General features: G+C 44.7%; 1 protein-coding gene across 1 annotated transcript in view; it reads right to left on the bottom strand.

Moving 5' to 3' along the window:
• Positions 1 to 21,192, bottom strand: part of CYTH4 (cytohesin 4) — a 33,720-nt gene extending 12,528 nt beyond the window's left edge. The window contains exons 1-8 of the mRNA XM_036759660.1: positions 20,974 to 21,192; positions 10,876 to 10,958; positions 9,319 to 9,383; positions 8,746 to 8,812; positions 5,010 to 5,128; positions 3,841 to 3,921; positions 1,787 to 1,899; positions 795 to 943 (exon numbers count right to left, since the gene is read on the bottom strand). Coding sequence (XP_036615555.1) covers positions 795 to 943; positions 1,787 to 1,899; positions 3,841 to 3,921; positions 5,010 to 5,128; positions 8,746 to 8,812; positions 9,319 to 9,383; positions 10,876 to 10,958; positions 20,974 to 20,992 — 696 coding nt within the window. The 5' untranslated portion in view covers positions 20,993 to 21,192. The remainder of the gene's footprint in view (positions 1 to 794; positions 944 to 1,786; positions 1,900 to 3,840; positions 3,922 to 5,009; positions 5,129 to 8,745; positions 8,813 to 9,318; positions 9,384 to 10,875; positions 10,959 to 20,973) is intronic.
• Positions 21,193 to 24,684: the final 3,492 nt, after the last annotated feature.

Raw genomic sequence — 24,684 nt, 5'->3', positions numbered from 1 at the left:
CTGCCTCTCATAGAATGTTAGATCCAAACCCTCCCTGTTCTAAGGCCCCTCCCAGCTCTGACCTTCTCTGTTCTAGGGCCCCAGCTCTGACCTTCTCTGTTCTAGGGCCCCAGCTCTGACATCCCCTGTTCTAAGGCCCTCCCAGCTCTGACATTACCTGTTCTAAGGCCCTCCCAGCTCTGACATTACCTGTTCTAAGGGCTCTCCCAGCTCTGACATCCCTGTTCTAAGGCCCCTCCCAGCTCTGACATCCCTGTTCTAAGGCCCTCCCAGTTCTGACCTTCCCTGTTCTAAGACTCTTCTAAGCTCTGATATTTCACATTCTAAGTTTCTTCCTAGCTCCAACAATATATGTCAGAAAGTAATTAGCAAACTTTAAAGCATTATACAAATCTGAATTATTATTACTGAATTGAATAGTAGGAGGGGTGCATTCTGGTTTACTTTTGGAACACAGATCAGTAATTTCAGTGACCACTCCTTCTCCCTGAAGCCAAGGTTCAAGGTTACACAGGTTGTTAATATTAGAGTAGGGACTTTAAACCCTGGCTTCTCACTCCCATTCTTCTAGGGCAGAGGTGGGCTACAAAACTCCCCACAGCACGAACCAGATGAGAAAGTAATCAGGAAATGTTAAACAAAATGAATAAGAGTGCAATGCGACATAGCTAATGTTAACTTGTGTTTTTCTAAGTCAACGAGCGTTTGAATTTGGCAGCATTGACCTAGGGGACTGGATGTGGACAGATGCCTCAGTGAGCCCAGAAATGACAAGGCTGGGGGGCAGCCGGTACCTTCAAGAGCTCTTCAGGCAGGTCTCCGCCATTGTTGATCCCTCGGTTCATGGACACAAATCGTTCGAAGTGGGGTTTGTCCCGGACGTTGGGGTTGTGCAAGCTGGTGTTGAGCATGATGACAGAGAAGGACAGGACATAGCATGTGTCTGAACACATGGGATGAGAGAGGAGAAGGGTCACGATCCCTAAGTGCGTAGGGGTCTACCTGTTAGGGTATCAGGCGTCACTCTCTTTGAGGAAGCCTTTCTTAGGGCCACTCGAGGTATGTCTTGGGGGCTGGGGCTAGAAAGGCTAATTACTCCTTTTTCTATCCCACTATGTGATTTACAAACAACCTGGTGAGGTAGCTGTGTCATCCTGGGTTTCCCCTTTCTGAGCTTCAGATTCCTCCTCTGAAAAAACAGAATAATCCTATCTGCCCTGCCTGTATTGAGGACCTTTTTGGGAGGAAAAGCTTTGAGAAATTAGAGTGTTGTAAAAATGATGGCTGGCATCGGTTAGGTTGGCGAGGCATTTCACACGAATGATTGCCTTTGAGTCTCCCAATAAATGGAGGGAGTTTCCACACTGGGAAACCCACGTGCCAAAGAACAATCACAGCTAGCATTTATAAAGTACTTTAAGGTTTGCAAAGCTCTTTATCAATAATAACTCATTTAATATAAACAACTAGCATTTATGAAGCACCTACTATGTGCCAGACACCATGATAAGAGGTTTACAATAATCATCTCTTTTGATCCTTATAGCAACCATGGTGTGATTACATCCATTTTACAGATGAGAAAACTGGGGCTAACAAAAGTTAAGTGGCTTGTCCAGGGTCACCAGCTGGTAAGTATCTGAGGCTGGATTTGCACTCAGGTCTTCCTGACTCTAGGTCCAGTGCTTTACCCCCTGCATCAATTCAGATTTACAGCTGGCTACATCTGTCCCTTCCCTGTGCCCGCCCCCCCCTCCCGATTTAGTAAAGGATAAAATCCTTTTACCTGTGGACTGAAAGACGTCTGGGTTGCAGAGACAGTACCGTGCCGCAAAGGCCTCCATCATCCGATCGATCTTCTGGGCCTCCCCGGGAAGCCTGAAGCTCCATAAAAACTGTCTGGTAGGAACAGAAGGCGTCAGCGGCTGGAGAGCTTCCGGGGGAGGATGAGTTTCTAACCCACAGGAGCTGAGCACTTGGGCTGCTGGAACCTCTTCCCCCTCCCCACTTCCTTTCACCTCCCACTTGGCCTTCAAGGCTAACCTCAAAATCCACCCCTTCCATAAGCTCAGTAGGGTCTCAGTTTCCTTTTCTGTGAAACTGAGAGCTTGGACTTGTGGGTTTCTGAAGTTTCTTCCACCTCGGGTGCTCTGACAGCCCTTGTTCTAAGGCTTCTCTCCCAGCTCTGACATTCTCTGTTCTAAAGGCCCTCCCATCTCTTACAATCTATGATTTCAATTCTTTCCTAACTAACCCTAACCCCGAACAATTCTCCCCTTCTCCAGAATTCTTCACATAGCTAAGTGGCGCCAGAGTGCACAGAGCGCTGGACCTGGAGTCAGGAAGACCTGAGTTCAAATCCAGCCTCAGATAGTTACTAGCTATGTGACCCTGGCCAAGTCACTTAACTTCTTTCTACCTCAGCTTCCTCATCTATAAAGCAGGGATATAAATATAAGCCGTGAACCATAGCACCTACATTCAAAAGTCATGAGGCTTAAATGGGATATTTGAAAAATATTTGGCCCAGTGCCTAGCACACAGTAGGTGCTTAATAAATTCTTGTTTCCTTCCTTCCTACTTCCTGGAGTTGTTGTGAGGATACAATGAGACAATGTTTGTAAAATCTTTTGTAAACATTAAAGCAATATGTATTATATGTAACATAACAATCATATATAAGCTGTTACTGTTATCGATAAATATACATTTTATTTCCTGAATAAAGAGTGTATGTATGGACGTATGTGCTATTATTGTTATTGTCAACAAGTAAATGAAGAGGATACTTTTTAGACATAGCTCTTGAACACACCAGCTGCCCCCCCGTCTTGTCATTTCCGGGACCACTGAGGCATCTGTCCTCACCCGGTCACCTAGGACAATGCTGACAAACTCAAATGCTCATTGATTTAGAAAACCACAAGTTAACATTAGCTATGTCACTTTGCATTTAGACACTTACTAGCTGTGGGACCCTGGGCAAGTCACTTAACTGCCTTTTGCCTCAGTTTCCCCATCTGTAAAGTAAGAGGTTTGAAATTGGTGGCCTCCCTTCTGGCTCCAAATCTATAATTCTATGGTCCATGTCCTATGGGCATATATTCTATTATATAAGTATAAATTATCTCTCCTGAATAAAGAGTATATCTGTGGAAATATATTATTATTATCAATAAGTAAGATTTTATTTCCTGAATAAAGAGTATATAAATGGACATATATTCTATTATTATTATTGATAATAAATCTAATTCCTGAATAAAGGCTAATTCAGAGCAGGGAAGCAGTGGAAAGAGTCTCTGGTTCAGAGGCTCTAGGTTCAAATCCTGTTTCTAACACTGCCTGTATAACCTTGTAAGTCACTTAGCCTCTCTTTGCCTCGGTTTCCTCATCTGTCAAATGAAGGCAGCTGACCTAAATGGCTTCTAAGGTCCCTTCCGGCTCTAGATTGATGAAACTTTATTCCTTCCTCCTTGACTCTTCCTCTCAGCAAGGCTTCTTTGCAGTGCAGAGCACTTCACGACCTTGCCCTCTTTACAAATGATGGTTGGAGCCATGATATTCCATCTTTGAAAGATCCTTTTGTGATCCCTCTGGATCACACTGGGAGCTCTGGGTTCCCTAAATTGTCCTGTAGCATTATAACCATTTCCTCCTACGTTCCTGTCCAGAACATGAAGCTCTGATCACCACTCCCCTCTATGTGTTGTCTTTCCCTATTAGAAGGCCACCCCCTTGAGGGTATTCATACTCCCAGTGCTTAATGTAGTTCTTAGTCTACTGTAAGCAAGTGGTCAGCATTCTTCATTTGCTCATTCTCACCATGATGGCACTCACCTCAGTGCCTGCACTAGGTGGAGGTTGGCAAACTCATGTAATTCCACAAAGGCCTGAAGGATCTTGAGGTTGAATGGATCCCTAGGGAAAGAGTAGAGGAAGAGGGAGGAGGGATCAGACTCTGCTCTCATTATTCACTCTTTCTATGTATCATGTGTCTTCAGCTTGGTATCTTTCCTGAATTTCTTGCGGATAGTGGGTCCATAATAAATAAATGTTTGGTCAATTAAATTGAATTCAACCTTGACCCAGAGGTGGAGTAGTGGCTAGGGCACTGACTTTGGAGTCAGGAAGACCTGAAATCAAATCCTGATTTAGACACTTACTAGCTGTGGGACCCTGGGCATGTCACTTAACCTCCCTTTGCCTCAGTTTCCCCATCTGTAAAGTAAGAGATTTGAAATTGGTGGCTTCCCTTCTGGCTCCAAATCTGATTCTATGATCTATATTCCAGTAGGATGTAACTTTCCCAAGGACAGGGACTGTTCCATTTTGTCTTTGCATCCTCAGCACCTAGTATAGTGCCTGACACATATTTAGTGCTTAATAAAGGCTTGTTGAATGGATGAACAAAGCACGTGGTCATTTCCTTTGCTGGAAGAATTCCAGTGATGGAGAGATCACTACTTCCAGAGGAAGCTCATTACACCCTGGGACAGCTCTGAGTATTTGGAAATTTCTTTCTCTTCCTACCTTGTAGCTTTGTCCCAGTGGTGGGATTCAAATGAATTAACAACCAGTTCTCCATGGAACCTGAACTGAGACCAGGCACTGCCCCTGCTGCTGAAGTGGTGGGCACAGGCCCCAACCCCACTAACAACCAGTTCACAGAACTCAACCTAAAATTAGGTACAGTCTCTTGCGAATTGGTGCGAACCAGCTGAATTCCACCACTGCTTTGTCCTTAGGAAGGTTCTAATTCTTTGGGCGCCAAGAAGCCCTGATGGAAAATTTAAAAAAAGAGCCTGATGTGTCCTTGACATCACTACATGTGATATCCATGCCATGTGATCTTGGCCAAGTTATGCCTCCCTGTTCTCAATCTCCCTATCTATGAAATGAATCCCTCCCCTGGGATCACACATGGAAAGTTCCCCAGTGGTTTAAATGTTGAATGCTCCACATAGGTTTGGCCGCTGCTTTTCCCACTGAGCCCAGGGATGACTTACCTCTCCCCCAGGTAGTCTCCGATGGCTGTTTTGTTCAGCCCCTCCCCCTTATAGAGAAACTGGGCGATTTCCTCTATATTGGAAGAGAGGAGCTTGCGTTCAATAAGGTACTGGATCCCCTGCAGGCAGCAAAGAGAAGATAGTGAGGAGGGGGTAGAGACCATCCATCTGTCCAATAGCGCTGACGCGGACCAGGAACCCTGCAAGATAGCCGCTGAGGAGGGGATATACACAGAAGGCATCATCCCCACTCTTTCCAAGCTCCCAATCTAAAGAGGAAGAGATCACTTTTTACTAGAGGGAGAGTATCCTGTAGGCAGTCTCTGCCATGTTTCATCTTTGTGATCCAGCATCACACACAGAATGTCCAACAGAGTTGGTTTAGTTTCGGAGAGAAGAGAGTGCCAGCCTGGAAGTTAGGAGGCCTGGGCTGAAGTCTCGGCTCTGGTACTTAGCTATTGAACAGCTGAACAAGTCAATTCACTTTTCTGAGACTAAGTTTTCTCCTCTGAAAAATGGGAATAATTGTACCATATACTTCACCTCTTACAATTGTTATGGGGGCAATATTTGGTAAGAAATGAGAGCTATTATTTATTAATGATTAGTGAAATTATAAGCAGCTACCTCACAATCATTCAACAATGATTTATCAAGTGCCCTTCTGATAAGGAGTTTCCATCCTAATGGGGGAGAAATGTGCATATAAAATTATAAACATTGTAAAGGTAATAAATTAAATTACAAAATAAAAAGTGTAAATATAAAGGTAACAAGTATCTATATAAACAACATAGTCAAATACAAGGTGGTCATAGGAGGGACAGCATTCCAGCATCGAGGATGAGAGATGGCATATCATGAGTGAGGAAGAGAGAGGAAGCCAGTTGGGCTGGATTGTTGAGTGCAGGAGGGTTGGTAATGTCCACTAAGGCTGGTAGGCTGGGGTCAGGTTGTATAGAACCTTAAAGGCTAATCAGAAGAGTGTTTGTTTTATCTGAGACTTATTAGGACACCACAGGAATGGTCCAGGACCTAAAACAATTCCAAAAGATTCATGATGGAAAATGCCATCCACATCCAGAAAAAGAAATATGGAGACTGAAGGCAGATCAAAACAGACTATTTTCTTTTTTTGTTTTGTTTTATTTCTTTCTTTCTCATGGTTTCTTCCATTCATTCTAATTCTTCTATACAACATGAGTAATGCAAAAATATGTTTAATAGGAATGTATATGTAGAGTCTGTATCAGATTGCATGCTGTCTTGGGGAGGGGGAGAAAATTAAAACTTATGGAAGTGAATGTTGAAAACTAAAAATAAATAAATTAACTTATTGAAAAAAAGAATTAGTGGTTGGGCCTTGAGATGGGCAGAGTACATTGGGGTTTTCCAAACCAAACATTTGACCAGCTCTCATATCCCCAGCTAATAAGTGTCCAAGGCAAGATTTGAACTGAGGTCTTCCTGACTCTAAGTCCAGTGCTCTATTCACTATTTACCCTGCTGCTTAAATATTGAATTCTAGTCTCCTAGTGCTCTCTTGGCTGCCAGGTTTCCAAGCTAGCTTAGAAGGGCTCATCTAGTACCCCCTTTCATTTTATGGATGAAGAACCAAGTCCAAAGAGGCGACATGATTTGATCAAAGTCAGACAGGAAGAGGCCAACCCTTGATCTCAAGCCATGCTTAGCCAGACCCAGCTGAGGCCCAAGGCCAATGGCAGGGCATCTCCTCACTAGGTAGGGGGAGGGTGAGCCATCTTCTGACCTCAGATCTCAACATCTTCTCAGAGACCTGTGGCCTGAGCTTTGTGGACTAGCTTCATCCTGAGGGTCTGCCCAGCTTTCGCAAGGTAGGCTGTCCCACCTCCCACTAATCTCATAGAATCTGCCTGGAATTTCCTTCTTCTCCTTCATTCCTCCTGGGGATTTTCCCACACTAGCTACCAGATGGTGAGGGCTGTGGTCACCAAAGCAGCCTTTCTGGAACACTGGACCTGGACCAGGCATGAGCTAGGAATGCAGCATCTGGGGCCCTTGGGACAGGGGGATGGAGATGGGCAACCACAAAGTGTAGATCAAGGCAGAAATTTCCAGGATTCTAGGACTGCTGCTCTGGCCACCTTCAGACTTCACAGAGGTGGTTGGTGGTTTCTTCTTCTTTCCTGGCTTGCCTGTTGGGGCTACAGGAAGAGGGGCCAGAGATAAGGTAGTGACTTGACCCAAAAAGAAAGGAGGTGTCTTTCCGTGTGTATGTGTGCACGCGAGTGCGCATGTGTGTATGCATGTGTGTGTGTGTGTGTGTGTGTGTGTGTGTGTGTGTGTGTGAACATCTGCACCACTGGTGCAGGTGATGTGAGTGAGGGGAGGGGAAAGGGGAAAGCAGATGTAACTGTGTAGGAGCAGCATGATACTGCTCTCTCTTCCAATGGCAGAGGACCTGAGTTGGATTACAGGTTCTGCCACTTGCTGCCCTTTGGGTTTTGGCCAAGTTACTTCACATCTCTGAGCCTCAGTTTGCCCATCTGTCAAATGGAGAGGTTAGGCTACTCTCTAGGGTCTCTTCCAGACTGGAATTCATGATTCATGATGTGAGATTCCCTACCTGTGTAACCTTAGGCAGGTCACCTGTCTGGGCCTCAGTTTGTCCATCCATCAAACGGGGAGGTTAGGCTAAATGACCTCTAAGGCCCCTTCCAGCTCTAAATCTGGGATTTTACGATCTGTCCAATGGAGAGAATGGCCCTTCTACTCCCTGCCTCACAGAAAAGTCTACTGTAGGCTTCGGAAAGTTCCAGAGGAACGGTTATTGTCTTTCTTGCACAGATTATTCGGGAGGGGATCTGTGATTTCATTAATGAGGCACAGATTGCAATTCTCCAGGGCCTCAGTGGATGGTTTGGGGGAGTCGTCCCCCTTGTCCCCACTGAAGGCCAACACTGAGGATGAGTCGAGCCAACATGGCGACCATCACCAGGCTCTTCGAAGTCTCTCCCACCCCTCAGGAGCCCAGGGGGCATTTTAATCCCATGATGAGGCCATGGATGGAGGGAGAGAAAAATCGTCACTGTTGTTTGAGGAACAGAGGTGCTGTAGATAGGAAGCTAGTGTTGGAGGCTCCAGGGAATATTCTATGATGGGAAATCACAGATGATTTATACAGGACTTACTACGTGCCAGGCACTGTGCCAGGCACTTTACAAGAAACCCATCCGATCCTCACGACCGCCCTGGGAGGTCGATGCTATCTGTATCACCATTTTACAGATGAGAAAACTGAGGCAAAAAGCAATTATGTGACTTACCCAGAGTCACACAACTACCAAGTGCCTGAGGATAGATTTGAACTCAGGTCTTCCTGACTCCCAACCCAGCAGGCACTCGATCTACTTCCACACCTAGACACTAGCAGATCTACATCAGTGAAGGGAGTTTTCCCACTTGTTCCACATATTGATGGAATCAAGGGCTTAAGTCCCGTTCCCCCAATCACACACTGCCAAAAACCCTTATTGCTCTTGGCCTTTCCTTCTGAGAATTTACCTAATCTATTGTGGGACTGTTTTCCCACTTTCTATACTTGCCCAATATGGAAACTGATCCACGGACCTCTGGATGGTGCAGCCTGAATTCTCCCAGGCTGTTAGGATTTTCTCCCTGCTGAGCTTGGCTTGATAGCACCCAAAGATAGAGCCAACCTTCTCGGTAGCCCCCATTCATCCTCTCTAATGCTTACCTTGCTGGGGTCCATGTTGAATTTCTTCCTGCCGATGCATAGTTCTTTCTCCTTCTGGGCCTGGCGACTGGAAGCAGAGCAGGGAATGGTCAGACTCTCAGCCCTGGCCAGACCCCCTCCTCCTCTGCTGCAGAATTCTCTCTCCAGGCCTTTGCCCTCAGGGATGCCCCTCTCTGGCTCAATATGACTTCTCCTCTGTGGATATTGGCTCCCTTGTCCCTTCTTTCCTTCCCTATTCCCTTCTGGAGAGACAGCGGAGCATTTTCCCCTTTCAGGGTGTGTTTCCTTCCTGGTTCTGGTGTTAAGGTTCTCTGCTGGCCTGCACTGGCCCCTGGGATCCAAGCTCTGGTATGTGCCAACCCTTGGCTTGTGGTCCCCCTCGACCCTCATGGGAAGGTGAGGCCACACCTTCTCCTCTTTGTCCTCTACACTGTCACCAGCCCCCTACTCCAAACTATTTCCCCCCAGGGGAAATAAAAACAAATCTAGTTTCTAATCTGTGTGTGAACTATCATTATAACAGCCAAACCTCAACATTCTGCAGAAGCCTACCCACTCCCCTTCCCCCCTCACCTCTCCTCCGCATTCTCAAAGCAGTCGATCTGGGCAAACACTTCTGCGATTTCCTCCTTTAGCTTCTGCAGGGGTAGGGACAGGCCACCCAGGAGAGGCCCGTGCAAAGAGGAAAGAATGCAGTTAGATAATGGCCAGGGAGGAAGCTGTGTCTCTAACTGGGGGGACTGAAGAGTCAGCCCCTCCCAGAGGCTCCGGTGGTCCCCAGTGCAGCTTTGCTTTTCTGCTTCTTCAGCCTGATTGTATATTCCTCCCCTCCACACATACTTAGACCCAACCATACTGGTCTACTTTGAACACTATGCCCAGTTTCTCAACTCCATGCCTTGGTGCCAGCTGTCCCTCATGCCTGGCATGCCCTGCCTTTTTACCTCTGCCTTCTGGAATGTTTCCTTTAATATTGTACTGAAGCAACGGTAAACCTATGATAAACTCCCCAGCTGTTCCCTGCCTTCTTCTATGCCATACTGTATTCATTTGTATATATTCTGCATATATTTCTATGTGTTCATATTCGCTACTTTCCCCTCCCCCTTAGAATATAAACTCCTATATAAAATGGCAAGGACCGTTTTACTATTGTCTTTGAATCCTCAACACCTAATACTATGCCTGGTATACAGTAGGTACTTAATAAATGTTTACTGATAGGCTTGATCCAACTTCATCCAAGACTAAGACTGAAGGGACTGAAGAGTCAGCCACTTCCAGAGGCTCCAGTGGTCCCCAGTGCAGCTTTGCTTTTCTGAAGGGGAGAGCTTGAGGGATGCCAATGTACCAGATAATAAGAACTTTCCAGTTTATTTTTGTTTCCATCTCCACAGCACCCCAAGTGCATTGCAGGCATGGGGAACAGCCTGGGCAAAGGTGTGGAGGTGGGAAAGTAGACCAGTACGACTGGACAGAGACTGTGTGATAATGTACAATCAAGGAAGACCCTTCTGTCATCAATTCATCAAAGGTTTGAGTCCTATACTTTCTGGAGAAACCCAATGGCAAAGGGGATTCTCTCCCATTGGGTAGAGACCTGAATTAGGGACCCAAGAGATGAAATCTGCCTCAAGTTACCCTCAGAGGCACTGGAAAGGAAGGCAAGCAGGCTTCCTCCCAGTGGGTTTCCAGAAGGGGATCAGGAATGTTCCTGGTTCATTCAGAAATACAGCTACCGCTTGGGGAACAGGTGTCAGCCACAAGGCGCTGATTCTATGCCATCTTGGATCTAAGAGTTGGGAAAGACCTCAGAGACCATATAGTCCAACCTATACCTGAATTGGAATGCCCACTTCAACTTTCCTGTCCAAGTATCATCAAACTTCTGCTTGAAAACCTCCAGGGATGGGGAGCTCACTACCAACCCAGGCAATCCGTTGCACTGGGACAGCCTGAATTAGTGGAGAATTTTTACTGACAACGAGCTGAAATTTTCCTCTGTGATGTGATGGGCTGCCGAGCAGTGAAGCAGGTAGGCTTGGCTAAAGCCTCTGCCTGAGGCAATGGGTCACATCTCGCTGGGCACCAGCCAGCAGCTGGCCCTTGGGTAGGGGTAGGGGCACATACCTGGATGTCTTCCAGAAGCTGTTTCCTATGCCACTGGATCGTCTGGAGCTCCTCAACTTCAATCTGACTCAACTCCAGTGGGTCTGAAAATGGAGAAATACTGGTAGGATATAGGCAGGGGGAGGCTAGAGAAGGTTCATGCCCTGGAGAGCTTATTGTTAAATTTCAGTTTGAGCATTCACCTCAGAAATTGGCAAATGTTACAGCTTTATTGTTTGGTTGATTATCTCTAGACTTAAAAAAGTGATGGAGAGAAAATGATAGTAATAATGATAAAAATGATAATGATGTCAGTTAAACCTAACTGTGCCATGCAAAGGAGAGCCGGTTGTTAAACATTTACTTGCCCAGCCCTGGGTATATGGATCATAAAATCATAGATCTATATCTAGAAAAGATTTCACGGGCCATCTCCTGTAATCCCTCACTTTGCAAATGAGGAAACAGAGGCCCAGGGAAGGGAGGGACCTGCAGACAGTAAAAATCAGAGGTTGGGTTTGAGCCAATGATCTGTTAATCCCAATAGACTCCTAAACTTGGAGTCAGGAGGACTTGGGTTAAAATCCTGCCTCAGGTTCTTACTGACTATGCAACCCTGGGCAAGTCACTATACTTCTCTCCATCTCAGTTTTCCCATCTGTATAATAAAAGCACCTACCTCACAGGGTTGTTGTGAAGACCAAATGAGCTGATGTCCATAAACCACTTTGCAAATTTAAAGAGCTAGAAAAATGCCTGATACCAGAGGTATCGATTGATCATTAGATCCCCCAAGGATCTTAAAGGGCACTTAGTCCAGATCCAGACACATAGAGTTGAATTTGCACCTTAAGTCTTTGCCTCCCAGACTAGGACTCTTTCTGCCATTCTTCTGTGTCTGAGAGAATTCCCTCCACCCCCAGCTTGGGCTTCAGTCTCCCTCCTTCCCTATCAGTAGTCCCATTGTTAGATCTGTGGGGTGGCACCCTTTGGGAAGAATGGACTATCTTCTTGGGCTCTAGATAGCATGATTACCACTAAAGTCTCTCTCAGATGTTTCATTGTGCCTGGGAGGTCCCTAAGATTCTAAAACTCTATTCTGTTCTCAAAGCCTATTCTGGCAGATCCTACCAACGGGGCAAGGCTCTGAGAGTGGGCCTTGAGTGTGGGTTCTACGGGTTGTGTTTTGGTCTCCCAAAGATCCACCTGGCTGAGTTCAATCAGCTCATCACAGGAAAGCTGGCCACTGGCAGAGAAATTCAGAACTAACGAACATAGCTAACTACTGGACTGTGGTCTACGGCAATTAGAGGTAGGAGCCACATTAATGAAATAGTGAAACCTTTGAAATATTGAAGAAAAGATCATGAATCTCTTGTCTGCTAAGAATGATGATTAATAATGCTAGAGAGACAGCAAAACGTAGTGAATGGGGAGCTAGCCTCAAAATTGGAAAGACCTGAGTTCAAGTCCCATCACTGACACAGGCTGTTTGTGTGACCCTGGGCAAGTCATTTAACCTCTTAGTATTACAGGTAACTCTCAAAGGCTATGAGTTTCAAAGCAGATGACAATATGTATTTGTAGAGGGAGTTTCTGTCCCCCATATGATTGAAATCACAGATGCAGTCCCTATACCTATCCTAATAATGATAATTATAATCCTAGTGGTGACAAATGCCCATACAGACCTCAGAACAACCTGGAGAACTGGTAAACTCAATCAAGCTTCACCTCAACCAAGAACTCAACCAAAACTAGACCATTATCACAGATCAAACTATTGCCCACAATAGCCAGAAAATGACATTGATCATTGAAATTTGAGAACAATGGTTTTCGTAGATATTACTTTGCCAAACACTCATCATCTCCAAGCAGCACGGATTGAAACATTTTCGAAATGGAGGGACCTGGGAGAGGAGAACAAGATTACAGGGGAATGAAATGAGCATTAACCCAGCTGCCTGGTCTGCTATGGGAGCTGTCCAGAGGATGCTTTTGGTGAGTCTGCTTACCCAGGATCAACCGACATCCTAATGCCTTAATTCAACTATGAAAAAATGCTTTTGTTCACTTGTGAATTAGTCTGTAGAACATTAAAAGTAAAGGAATAATGATGATAGCAGCTTGATCCATCATTATCTTTGAGTTGTAGCTAAAAAAAAGATCTTAAGATTATAGGATCATCGTTACAAGTCTGAAATGTCTTCAAAAGACATCTAGTCCAATCTCCTCACCTTATAAATGAATTATTATAATTTTTATTATTATAAATACATTTTATAAATGAAACTCTGGTAGTTAAGTGATGTGTTCAAGGTTTTTCAGGCACTAAATTTGAACCCAGGCCCTCTGATTCCAAAGTCAGTGACTTTTTCCATTAGGACAGGAAAAGAGTAATAACGGTACAAAAACCACAATAAGGTGACACTTTAAGGTTTGCAAATTGCTTCACATATTCTATTTTATTTAAGCCTCACAACACCCCTATGTGGCAGGAGTTCTTATTTTTCCCAAGTTAGAGATGAGACTCAGAGATAGTGGCTGACTTGTTCTGGATGGCACATTTGCTAGTAGATAGCTGAGGGCTTAATCTTTCCCATTGGCACGCAATGATCTAGGGCTGATATAAGGAGAGGGGGTCATGGCAAGGAGCTGGGGTGCTAACTACCAGTCCTTATCCAGAAGAGAGGAAGCTATTTGTCTTCTTGCTGGTGACAATGAATAGCCCCTGTGCACAAAATAAATTGGTTTCAAGTCCCATCTCTGACATAAACTGGCTGTGTGACCCTGAGCAAGTTATATAACCCTCCTGCCCTGTGCAATTCCTTAAGGCTGTAAGTTTCTGAGAGGGTGCCCACCTGTATGCGTAGAGGGAGTTTTCTCATAAGGGAATTACCTATGTCAAAGAAATCACAAAGCCAGGTTTTAAGTCTAATTATCACCAAGACTTAGTGGAACATGGCTCATGATAGCCAATAGAAAGTGGTCTCTTATTCAAAAGGGGGTAGATTGGATAAAAGGAGAAGTACATCAAGAACATGTAATCATACGGGGAAATTCATTAGTCAAAAGTGGAAGCAACAGAATCATTGGGCCTCAATTTGAGATTTGGAGTTGGACAATCTGGATTCAAATCCTGACTCTGCTACCTGTTACCTGAAAGACTTTGAAAAAAATCACTTCTCTGGACCTCAGTTTCCCCATATATGAAATGAGGTGGTTAGATTGTATAATCTCTAAGGTCCATCCCAGCTCTGGATCTAGGGCCTAATGATTGATCCCATCCTCCCTAGAGGGAGGACTATAACCCATATTGTGATAGGACACACCTAATCAAAGGAAGCAATGAATGATGAGTCTGAGAAGTATGTCAGCTTGGCATGGTAGGCATGATATAGGGTTGATGGGGACCTCAATTCTCTAGGCATTTGCTGGATCTCTCTTACTATGAACATTAAAGTTGCTTGGTTGGCCTTGATGGCAATTTCATTCTTCAGAAGGTAAAGGAAGTAACCAGTTGAATTACTTTTATGGGCATTATTCTGACCACAAATTAGGAACTGGTTGCCAGGGTAGAAATAACAGGAAGCTTGCAAGGGAGTGGCTTCTCCATTTTAGAGTCTGGGCAGGTGACAAAGAGGAATCTGGGTGTAGTGTGACACTCAGTTTTGGGAAAAGATTTCCAAGAGAATTCTATGGCCTAAAATTTGATGGTGGAAGTTGACTCGAGGCATGGGACACTCTCAAAGAACAAAATCATAATGACACAAACAGAAATGATCCCAAGGAAGGGAAGGGGGAGCTGTCCAATGAAATGGATTGAGCTGCAAAGGGCACTCATTGATCTACTAATATAAACACACACACACACACACACACACACACACACACACAATTAGAGTGGAGAGATGCTAGGTTAAATAATTGAGGAAGAATACGAAAGAGTGACATTATCCTGGAAAAATAGTGTCTGGAGTGCTGACACTAACACAGCCTGACACTACTAATGATACACCCTCAGTGGTACGTAAGCCTCTTGAAAGAAGGCACTGCCTCATTTTCTATCTCTAATGCCTTGCACAGTGGTTGGTGAATTGAATAGAATTAATGAATAGTAAGACAAGAGAAAGGCCATTTTCTAAATGTATGGAGCAGTAAACAGAAGATCAAAGAAGAAATAGGATTGCTGTTTGTGGGTGTGGTAGATAATGATAATGTACAATGATGGGGAGAAGATAGAACCACTCAACCTGCTTCTGTTTTCTCTACCAAGGGGAATAATCTTCAAACTGGTAAAGACAGAACAAAAATAGGTAATGAGGAACTGAAACTCAAGATAAATGTAGAGGGAGTAAGAGATCTCCTAGCTACACTTAGGAAGTTTAGACGAATAGACTTAGAAAACTATAAATTACCATTATCTATGTTGTATCTTTATAGAAAATCCCCATACGTGATTGCCAAGCTGCTCTTAGTGACTTTCAAAAGTAAGTGGTAAATAGTAGAGGTGGCCTAGGGCTGCAGACAGGCAAATGTTAGAGTCCTTATTTAATTTAGGATTAACTATAATAAAAGGCAAGTGAACTTGAGTCTAATTCCTGAAAAAAAATTTAGGCATATAATGAAAAGCCTGATGGTGGTGGTGATCACTGAAAGCCAGCATAGGTTCATGATGACAGGTCACAGCAGACTAACCTCATTTCCTTTTGTGACAGCATCACCTGACTAGCTAAGGCAGATGGTATACCTGGATTCCAACATGATGCTTGACTAAGCCTCTAATACTATCCTCATGGACAAGATAGAGACCTGTGGGTTTGCTGTGGAAGCAGCATGGTGCAGCTGGTCCTAGAGTCAGGGGACCCAGATTCAAATCCCAGTTCCAACATCTCCTAGCTGTGTAACCATGGACAAGTTTCAGAACCTCAGTTTTCTTATACATAATCCCATTGGATATTCTCAATGTGAGGTAGGTGCTATTATCATCCCCCATGTTTTTTGCTTTGACCAGATTTGTTGTTCCATCCATCTAGGGAGCTGGTTGTGAACTTTCCCTATCAACAATGAAGATTAGCCCCCTCTCCCTATCCCCCCTCAAAATTAGACTCTTAAAAGGTTGCTTGGGCTTGAGGAAGTTAAGAGGCTTGCCCAGGGTCATACAACTACCATAAACCATTGGTGATATTTGAACTCAGGCCTTCTGCAGAGATGTCAAATACCCTCTGAAGAAAGGCCTGAACTAGGTTGAAATGAAATTTAACAAAAGAAATAAAAATACAGTGCAAGATGGATAATGTTAATTTATGGTTTTCTAAGTCAATATGCCCCACAGAAATCTGCTTCTAGTTGAGTTTGACACCATTGTTTCTAGAGTCCAAGATCAGCTCTATATCCACTATGGTGTCCTTCCTCTACCTTGAATGAGGAAACTGGGGCTTACAGATTCAATGTCTTGTCCAGGGTCAATCCAGATTGAGATTTAAGTCCAGCTCTTCCTGATTCCAGATCCAGTGATCTCTCCACTGTGCCAACTGTCCTCTTGAACAATAAAGGATTGTACAAATTTAGATGCATTCCCCTGTCAGGCAGTTCGACATGCTGGACTTAAAGCTGCTCAGTGAGTTTGGTGTGGGACAGGATGTGGGTTTTAATCCTGCCTATGACACTTCATAAAGATGTAGCCCTGGACAGGTTCTCTAACCTCAGTTTTCTTCTCTATAAAATGGGGATAATAATTCTTGCTCAACATGCTTTGTCGGGTTCGAGTGAGGAATTAACACCTGGAAGTTTCTTTGTACACCCTGCAGGTCTCTATAGATGTCAGCTGTTGTTATTCCATGCAAGAAACCCACACTCAAAAAACCAAAAACACAATTCAAAATAAACCCTGGGCTTCACTTAGCATCAAGAAAGGGGAAGAGAGTCAAACCATCAGACAGAGGGCATTATCAGAATCACTAGAGTTTATATAGTGCTTTACCAAACACTTGTCCCCTGATAGCCTTGCGAGGTCATGGATTATTAACCCTACTTTACAGATAGGAATCTGAGACTCAGAGAAATGTACCCAGCTCCTAAATATCAGAGGGTCCCTTCAGTTTTACCAGGTGAATGTCAATATTAGATTGTGAGCTCCTTTGGCTATCCCTTGTGCTTGGCACAGTGCCAAGCACACAGTAGGAGCTTAAAGAAGTGCTTGTTGACTTGAACATGATAAAGTAGATAGAATGCTGGACTTGGTGTTAGTGAGACTAGGCTTCAAATCCAGCTTCTGATACTTATCATCTGAGCAATCGTGGTCAACTAATTTCCCCTCTCTGAGCCTCACTTTCCTTATCTGGAAAATGGGGGTGATTGGGGTCGTGCTTAGTCATTTGCATAGTTAATCATTCAGTCTCCCCAGCTATCAATGTCATCTTCAGTGTTAGCTCTACCCTAGCAATCCCAGCGTCCAGGAGTCCTGTCCCTGAAACTGCTTCCGTCTTTTTCCTTCCTCTTTCTCATCAGTATTTTTAGACGTATTTAGTGTGCAAAACCAGCTTTCAGGACAGCTGGAGTCACTTCTCCTTTCCCGGACATAGACGCTTACAACCCCCTGGGCGGGGTGATGCCCCTGAGAGGGGGCAGATGTTTCCAGGGCCGTTGGAGGAGCAGGACCCTCCCCAACAGAGACTGGAAAGTGAGGCAGTTTCTCAGCAAGCAGAAGGAGCTGCTCACTGAGCGAGCCTGCCTGGTTTGTGGGTGTATACCGCCCGCTCAAACCAACCGGTGGCTTCCTCCACTCCCCGGGGATCTGGGCTTACCGCCCAGTGACAGGCTCCTTTTAGGTCATTTTTAAACAGTTCTCTGTGGTGGGGTTGTTTATATCACCCAGCGGGTCCCCTTACCTTCCTGTTAGTGCCGGGGGGTGGGGGTGGGGGGCGGGGGGGGTGGAGAAGAGGCTGAGTTTGGGAAATTTTCGAGAGATGATAAGAAGGCAGTCAGCTGAAGAGGATGGAAACAATGATGGATTTGGAATCCAGACACCTAGATATGAATTCCTTGTCTGGGGCTCCCTAGCTGGGTGACCCTGGGAAAATCAAATAACCTCTCTAGACCCCGGTTTCCTTGCTATAAAATGAAGAAATCAATACCTACTGAACATAGGGGGATGAAGCAGGTCTTGAAGACACCCTTAGGCTTCTACTTTACCGATTATTATAGGATCATGGATTTAGAAGAGAAGCGAGTTTAGAAATCACATAGTCCAACCCTGACATTTGACAAATGAGGAAACAGATTCCCAGATCAACTTGTTCATTGGCCCCATGTCTAGCAAAAGGCAGAAGTTGGATTTGGAGTCAGAAGACCCAGGTTTGAATCTCCATTCTACTGCATACTAGTTATGCTCCTTTGGGGAGGTCACTGGCCTCCCTGAACCTGAATTTCCTCATGTAAGTAAGAATTACCATTTCCCCTTCAGCAGGGAGCTGCTGTCATGAAAACACCCCTGAAACCCTGAAATCCTGGGGGAAAAAATGGGAGCTCTTAATTACAATGTCGAAATTTGATTTTTTTTTTCCTGAAATCTTCTTCCTTTCAGTGTGTCTGTGGTGTGGATATGATCCTGGCCCCTCAGAGACTGCCTCAGTGGACCCGCATCTCTAGCAGGTCTCACCTAGCTATCAAGGGCCTACAGTTGGGTAAGTGTGCCAAGACCAACCTAGGGAAGCTCATTTCTAGCAGGCATTCTAAGTTTAAGGACGACAATGACATTACTTATCAGGAAGAAGATGGAGTAAGGGACTGTATGATGTAGGTCAATGGCCCATTTTTAAGTTCTTGGCCCTGAACTGACCCTGGGCTAGAGAGAGCTGGCCGTGAGCTGTCCCTGAGAGAGCCTCCAGACTGGACTTCCTATGTACTAGGGAGATTTCAGGGACAACCTACTCCCTCTCCAAGTTGAGATATTTGTTTATTATACGACATGCCTTTGGGATGGGCCAACTACTGTCATAAGATTTAGAGCTGAGAGGGCCCCTAGGAACAATCTGATCTAATCTCTTGTGAGGCCCATGAGGAAACTGAGGCCCAGAGGCATAAGGACCACCCTAAGGTTGTACAAATAGCCAAGCTGTAACTCAAACCCAGGTCAAAGGCTCATGGACCTGGAGGTGAAAGAGACCTCAGAAGCCATCAAATAATTTCTCAATCTACAAGCACCTATTAATTGCTTACTATGAGCCAGGCACTGAACTTGCTGCTGGGGATCCTAAGACAAAAAGGAAATAGTCCCTGCCCTCAAGCAGATTACATTCAAGTGGGGGAACAATATATTAATATATATATATATATATATAAATACAGGATCATTTGGGGGGAAGAAGATACTAGCAATCTAGGCCAATCCTTTCATTTTATAGAGTAGAATAAGTCTATAAAATGAGGCCCAAAGTACAAGTGAAATCCAGGATGGAGAAAGGAATAAGTGACAGGTTTAGCTTTTCTAACTCCTTAACCAATGCCCTTTACACTGAGCCAGATTTCCTCTTTTCATCCCCAGTGTAGTGTAAGGCTCATCCTACCAGAGAAAAGGAGCACAGTGATTTGTATTCTGCATTAATGAAGCAATATCATTTGTTCCAGCCCATTGCTTGAAGGTGGGGCCTGGGCCTTAAGCCCTGCCAAAGCATTATCTTGCTAAGATCAGAGCATCTTAGGGATGGGAGTCCAGGCAGCTACTGGATCACACAAACACAATTCATAACTTGCTTCCTGAAAGGGAAAAGATGATTTCCAGACTCCCCGCTGTCTCCCAATCCCCTACCACCTATCTCCATAGGACAAGGAAATTCTGGGAAATTCTCAAGAAGAAAAAGGGAGAACCTCTGTGACCTGTACCACTCACTGATTTTTTTTTTCTTCTGAGCCTGGATTAAATGATGCCTCCTGTCTCTGACATTCCCATTCTGAAGATCCTCCTAGCCCTGACATTCCCTATTCTAAGGGCCCTCCCAGCTCTAACATTCCCTGTTCTAAGGTCCCTCCTAGTTCTAACATTCCCTGTTCTAAGGCTCTTCCCAGCTCTGACATTCCATGTTCTAAGACCCTTCCCAGTTCTGACATTCTCTGTTCTAAGGTCCCTTCCCAGCTCTGACATTCCCTCTTCTAAGGCCCTTTCCAGCACTGACATTCCCTCTTCTAAGCCTCTTCCTACCTTTGATATTCCAGATTCTAAGGCCCCTCCCAGCTTTGGCAATCTCTGTTCTAATGCCCCTCCGACCTCTGATATTCCAGGTTCTAAGGCCCCTCTCAGATCTGACATCCCCTGTTCTAAGGCTCTTCCTATTTCTGATATTCCAGGTTCTGAGATCCCTACTAGTTCTGATGTTCCCTGTTCTGAGGGTCCTCCTAATTCTCAATTCTATACTATTTATTATACTCAAAGCAAATGGTGACAAGTATCTTGCACACATTAAGAGCTTAGTTTAAAGAACACATAAAGGAATGAATTCATAGTCCCTTTTTCCTCTTCCTCTTTTCCTCTTTCCTGCCCTCACAGTGATGACTCCTAATCACAGAAGCTCAGTGGTAGAAGGCACCTCTTTGGAGAGATCTGGAACAATCTGTACTTCACCAGGAATCCCATCTACAATATCCCTCACAAGTGGTACTTCTGTCTCCCCTTGAATTCCCCTCCAGTGATGGGGAGCTCACTCCATTCCCCTCTGGCCCAGCTCTGAATTTTAGGAAGTTTTTTCTTACATCAGGCTACAATCTGTCTCTCTTCTCATTGCTCCTGATTCTTCCTCCTGGGGCTGAGTTGGCCATGAAGTGCCCATAGGGAGAGGTGAGAAAAGTAAGATGGACCATTTCTCACAGTGAAATGCTCCTCCTGGCCACCCTCCTCCAGGTTGGAGTAGGACATTCTTCTGTCTTTTATAGGATCATGAGATTTAAATATTTTAGTGATGAGGAAACTGAGTCCCAGAGAAGGAAAGTGATTTGGCCAAGGCCACAGAGCTCAGCTGTCTCCTTCACTCTCTTCCCTCTCAATTTTTCTGTTCAGTTCTCCTTTCTAGGATGACAATACCCACACTTCAGAACCTGCCCCGCCCACCCTAGGAGACTTACCTGGATGACACAAAGTCATGCTGAGCCCCCAGAGAGCAGGGCAAATCCCACTCCTCCCTGCTCCTGCCTTCTTCAATGCCTCAGCTGGATCTGGCTGTCCCTGTTCCCTGATGGTAGCCTCTATGCTTCTCTGACACAGAGGATGTGTCACCCGGGGTGGAATATGTTAGTCTTCTCGGGGCTCCAGGCTCCTCCCTCTCACCATAGCCAGAGAGGAAGTCCTCAGACTCTGGGGTTTTGCAGTGTGGAGTTTCTAACTCTGATACTTCCTAAAAACTGCCCCCCAATAAGTCCCCAAGAGTCTCAGGGGCTTTGTATTTCTGGCCAATATACCATAGAGAGAAAAAAGCCAGGAAGGGAGTGAGACACACCCAGGAGGAGAAAAGTGGTGTTGGCCAAGTGACCTAGAGGTAAAGAGCAAAGAATCCTGAGAGTTTAAGAAATTCTCTAAGGCCCCTTTCAGCTCAGACATTCTGCATTCTAAGCTCTCTGATATTCCCTGTTCTGAGGCCCCACCCAGTTTCCACATTCCACACTCTAAGGCTCTTCCCAGCTCTGACTTTCTAAGCTCTAACATTCTATGACACACGTTCCCTACCAGTTATGATGTTTTATCATTTTATTCTTGTAATATAAAGTCCTCTGAGTTCTGATAATTTCTGGGACATTTCTTTGTAACAGAAAGGAAGAGAAAATTGGAAGACAATTGGGGAAGGTGGAGAAAGTGAAGGTGGGGTGGGGAGGTGAGCAGAAGGACAGGGAACCAAGGAACTACAGAGTGAAGGGGAAAACAGTATTAAAGGCTGCTTGGAGAGAAAAGAGGAGAGGAATGGAACCAATATAATGGAAGAATAGAGGTAGGGGCAGGGGGACCAGTGCTTACAATGAACATAAAGTGTATGTTCCATTGATGGGAGCTGCCAAAATAATCTTTTTAAAGCACAAGTCTAACCATGCTCCTGCAGTACTCTTTCTGGGTTTCTCCCCCAACATGGATTTGTATTTATTACCTGGGTCCCTGGTGAGTGGCTGCTAAATTCAGCATTCTAGAATTACCCTGAGTGGGTGGTTACTTCTAGCTGTATAACTCACAAGCCCCCACCCATGTATTTCCCATTAATAATCAGCCAGTAGATACAATTAGCTCTGAGAGCAAAGGCATTAAATAAGATGATGTAAAAATAGTAGCTGTAAAACCTTCTGTCCATAAACCTGGGATATATATTCTTCTATAAATACACACAGTGTCTATAGGAAGAGAGAGTTCAAACTTTGAGTACGATGATAGTGAGGCATGGCATATATTAGGATATGTGTACAGCAAATGCAACTCACAACCTTTGGTGTTGTAGGGTCTGGAAGTTCTTTCTCTCTTGTAGATGTCCTCATATAGTTCCACTTGGATACAGTATCTCTTCTAGGTTCCTTGCTCCTCTCCAAAGCTGGCTGTCTTCTCTGATGCCAAGCAAAGACAGTCATGATCTTGAAGTTGCTTCCTCCCTCTAGTGACTGCCTTTCTATACCTGTCTCTGTTTGGAGTGTGTGTTTCTCTGCTCCTTCAATTATGCCCTGAGAGTCAACAACTCTCCAACTGCTGGATGGGGTGTCTCCTGATATATTGTTAAACCCCATAGCTGATTGGGGGCGGGGGGGGATGTAGAATTTTCTTCCTCCTTCTTCCCTTCCTCTCCATCCAGAGGATGTCATAATATAAGGACTTGGAAGTCAGAAACATAGGAATTCAATCCAGCTTCAGATACTTACTAGCTATGTGACCTTGGGCAATCCATTCAACCTCTCTTAGACTCAGTTTTCTTGTCTGTAAAAGGAGGACAATAACAGCACCTACCTCCCAAGGTTGTTGTAAGGATCAAATGAGATTCTGTATGTATGCATGTATGTATGTATATACCTATATGTATGTGAGTGTGCATTGTGTGTGTATGTATAGTGCTTAATACAGTACTGAAATATAGTAGGTACTCAATAAATGCCTGTTCCCTCCACAGAAGTGTCCTCTGCAAGGCACTCTGTAGCCTCAACTGTCTTTAGATCTACTTCTGTCTCTAGAGCTTAACCATGTAAAAATTTTGCAAAGATATTTGCTAATCAAATCTTGTTCCTATTAATTCCATCAGGAAAAAGTGTTCATGCATCTGACAAGGATCAGGGCCTAGACATATATTTACAGTTAGTTTAATACTTTATCATTAAATTCTGGGCTTTCTGAGGTGGGGGGTGGGGGTGGCTACATCACTTCTCTAATTCAATGGCTCTCCATTGCCTCTAGGACAAAACACCAGCTCCTCACCTTGATGTTTAGGGCCATTTGTAATCTGTATCCAACCCAACTTTCCATCTTTTTTTCACAGTAGTCCTCTTTGTCCACTCTATGCTCTGGTCAAACCAGGTCACTGGCTGTTCTTGCATCTTGTCCTGCCCTCTTTCATATCTATGCTTGTGCACAAACCATTTTTCATTCCCAGAAGAGAAGTTTCTTCTTCTTTGTGGACATCCCTCTGCCTCACATGCTGTCTCAAGGGTGATGTTGGGCTTAGCAGTTGGGCAAGGGTGTAGCAGAAGGTCTTCCTAAGAGCCTGAAGTGCAAGGCAGGTACCCCATCCTCACTCCAATGGCCATTCCCTCCACTCCCAGGCCCTATCTCTGGTTGGCCGACCACCCATGGCATGCTGCATTCTGTCATGAAGGTCCCTCATCTTTTCCATGCTAAATGGAACCTTGGCTTCCAGACCCTTCCTGGGACCCAGGCTAATTGGGGAGGTGACCAGGTGGCTCTGAATTGCTTTGGAGTATAGGAGAGAGGAATACTAAGGGCTTTCTGTATGAAGTGTCTATGTGGAGTAGGATCAGGGTAGGGGAGGAGCTTCACTGGGGAAGAGTCATAGATTTCAAGGTGGAAGAGAGTCTAGTCTAACCCCATCATTGTTACAGATGAGTACCCTGAAGGTCAGAGAAGTCAAATAACTTACCTAAGATCATACAGCTAGTAAGTGACAGGGTCAGGATTTGAACCCAGGTCTTCTGATTCCAGATATGCACAAATACACAACCTGGCCTCAGCCTATTGACTCCTCCTCACTACCACCTGGTTCAACACTGACCAGTTCCCCTTTGTGTTTTGAATTTCCTCTTTCTGCTCCTAAATCTCAATATGCTTGTTCTCTGGTAGAAAGACAGTTGGCAGGGGTGGGGCACACAATGCCCTTATTCTATTGGGGGTCCAGAAGGAAAAAGAGCTCTTCAGTGAAATTACTGGGCCTTCAGTCAAAAAGGACAGAAACAGATTAACCTTTTAGCCTAGACAGAGGCAAGAGAGAAGAGGAAATGAGAGAGAGAAAGGGAAGAGAAGAGGGACTCAGCATCCATCAGAAATGGGGAAAATAGTGAATTGGATTCACACCAATCCAAGCAGTATGGTTGCACGCTTAACAGAAGGAAGATACTAAGGGAAGGTACTGAGGGTGCAAAGACCAAAGGAAAAAGGTCCCTGCCCTCCAGGAGCTTACATTCTTTACTGAACATTTTGTTGGAAATGTAGTAAGTGCCTATCATGTGCTGGTTTCTGGGCCTGTTGTTGAGAAATACCAAAATTATATAATTATTATATGGTCCTTGCCTATGTAGTATACAATTTGGTAATGGAGGATATGACATGGAGATGTATGATATGAGCCTACAGGAAGTGCTTCC

Source organism: Trichosurus vulpecula, chromosome 5, assembly GCF_011100635.1.
Source record: "Trichosurus vulpecula isolate mTriVul1 chromosome 5, mTriVul1.pri, whole genome shotgun sequence".
Lineage (NCBI taxonomy): Eukaryota > Metazoa > Chordata > Mammalia > Diprotodontia > Phalangeridae > Trichosurus > Trichosurus vulpecula.
Note: the sequence above shows the minus strand (reverse complement) of the source record. Positions and strands in the feature narration are given on the sequence as shown.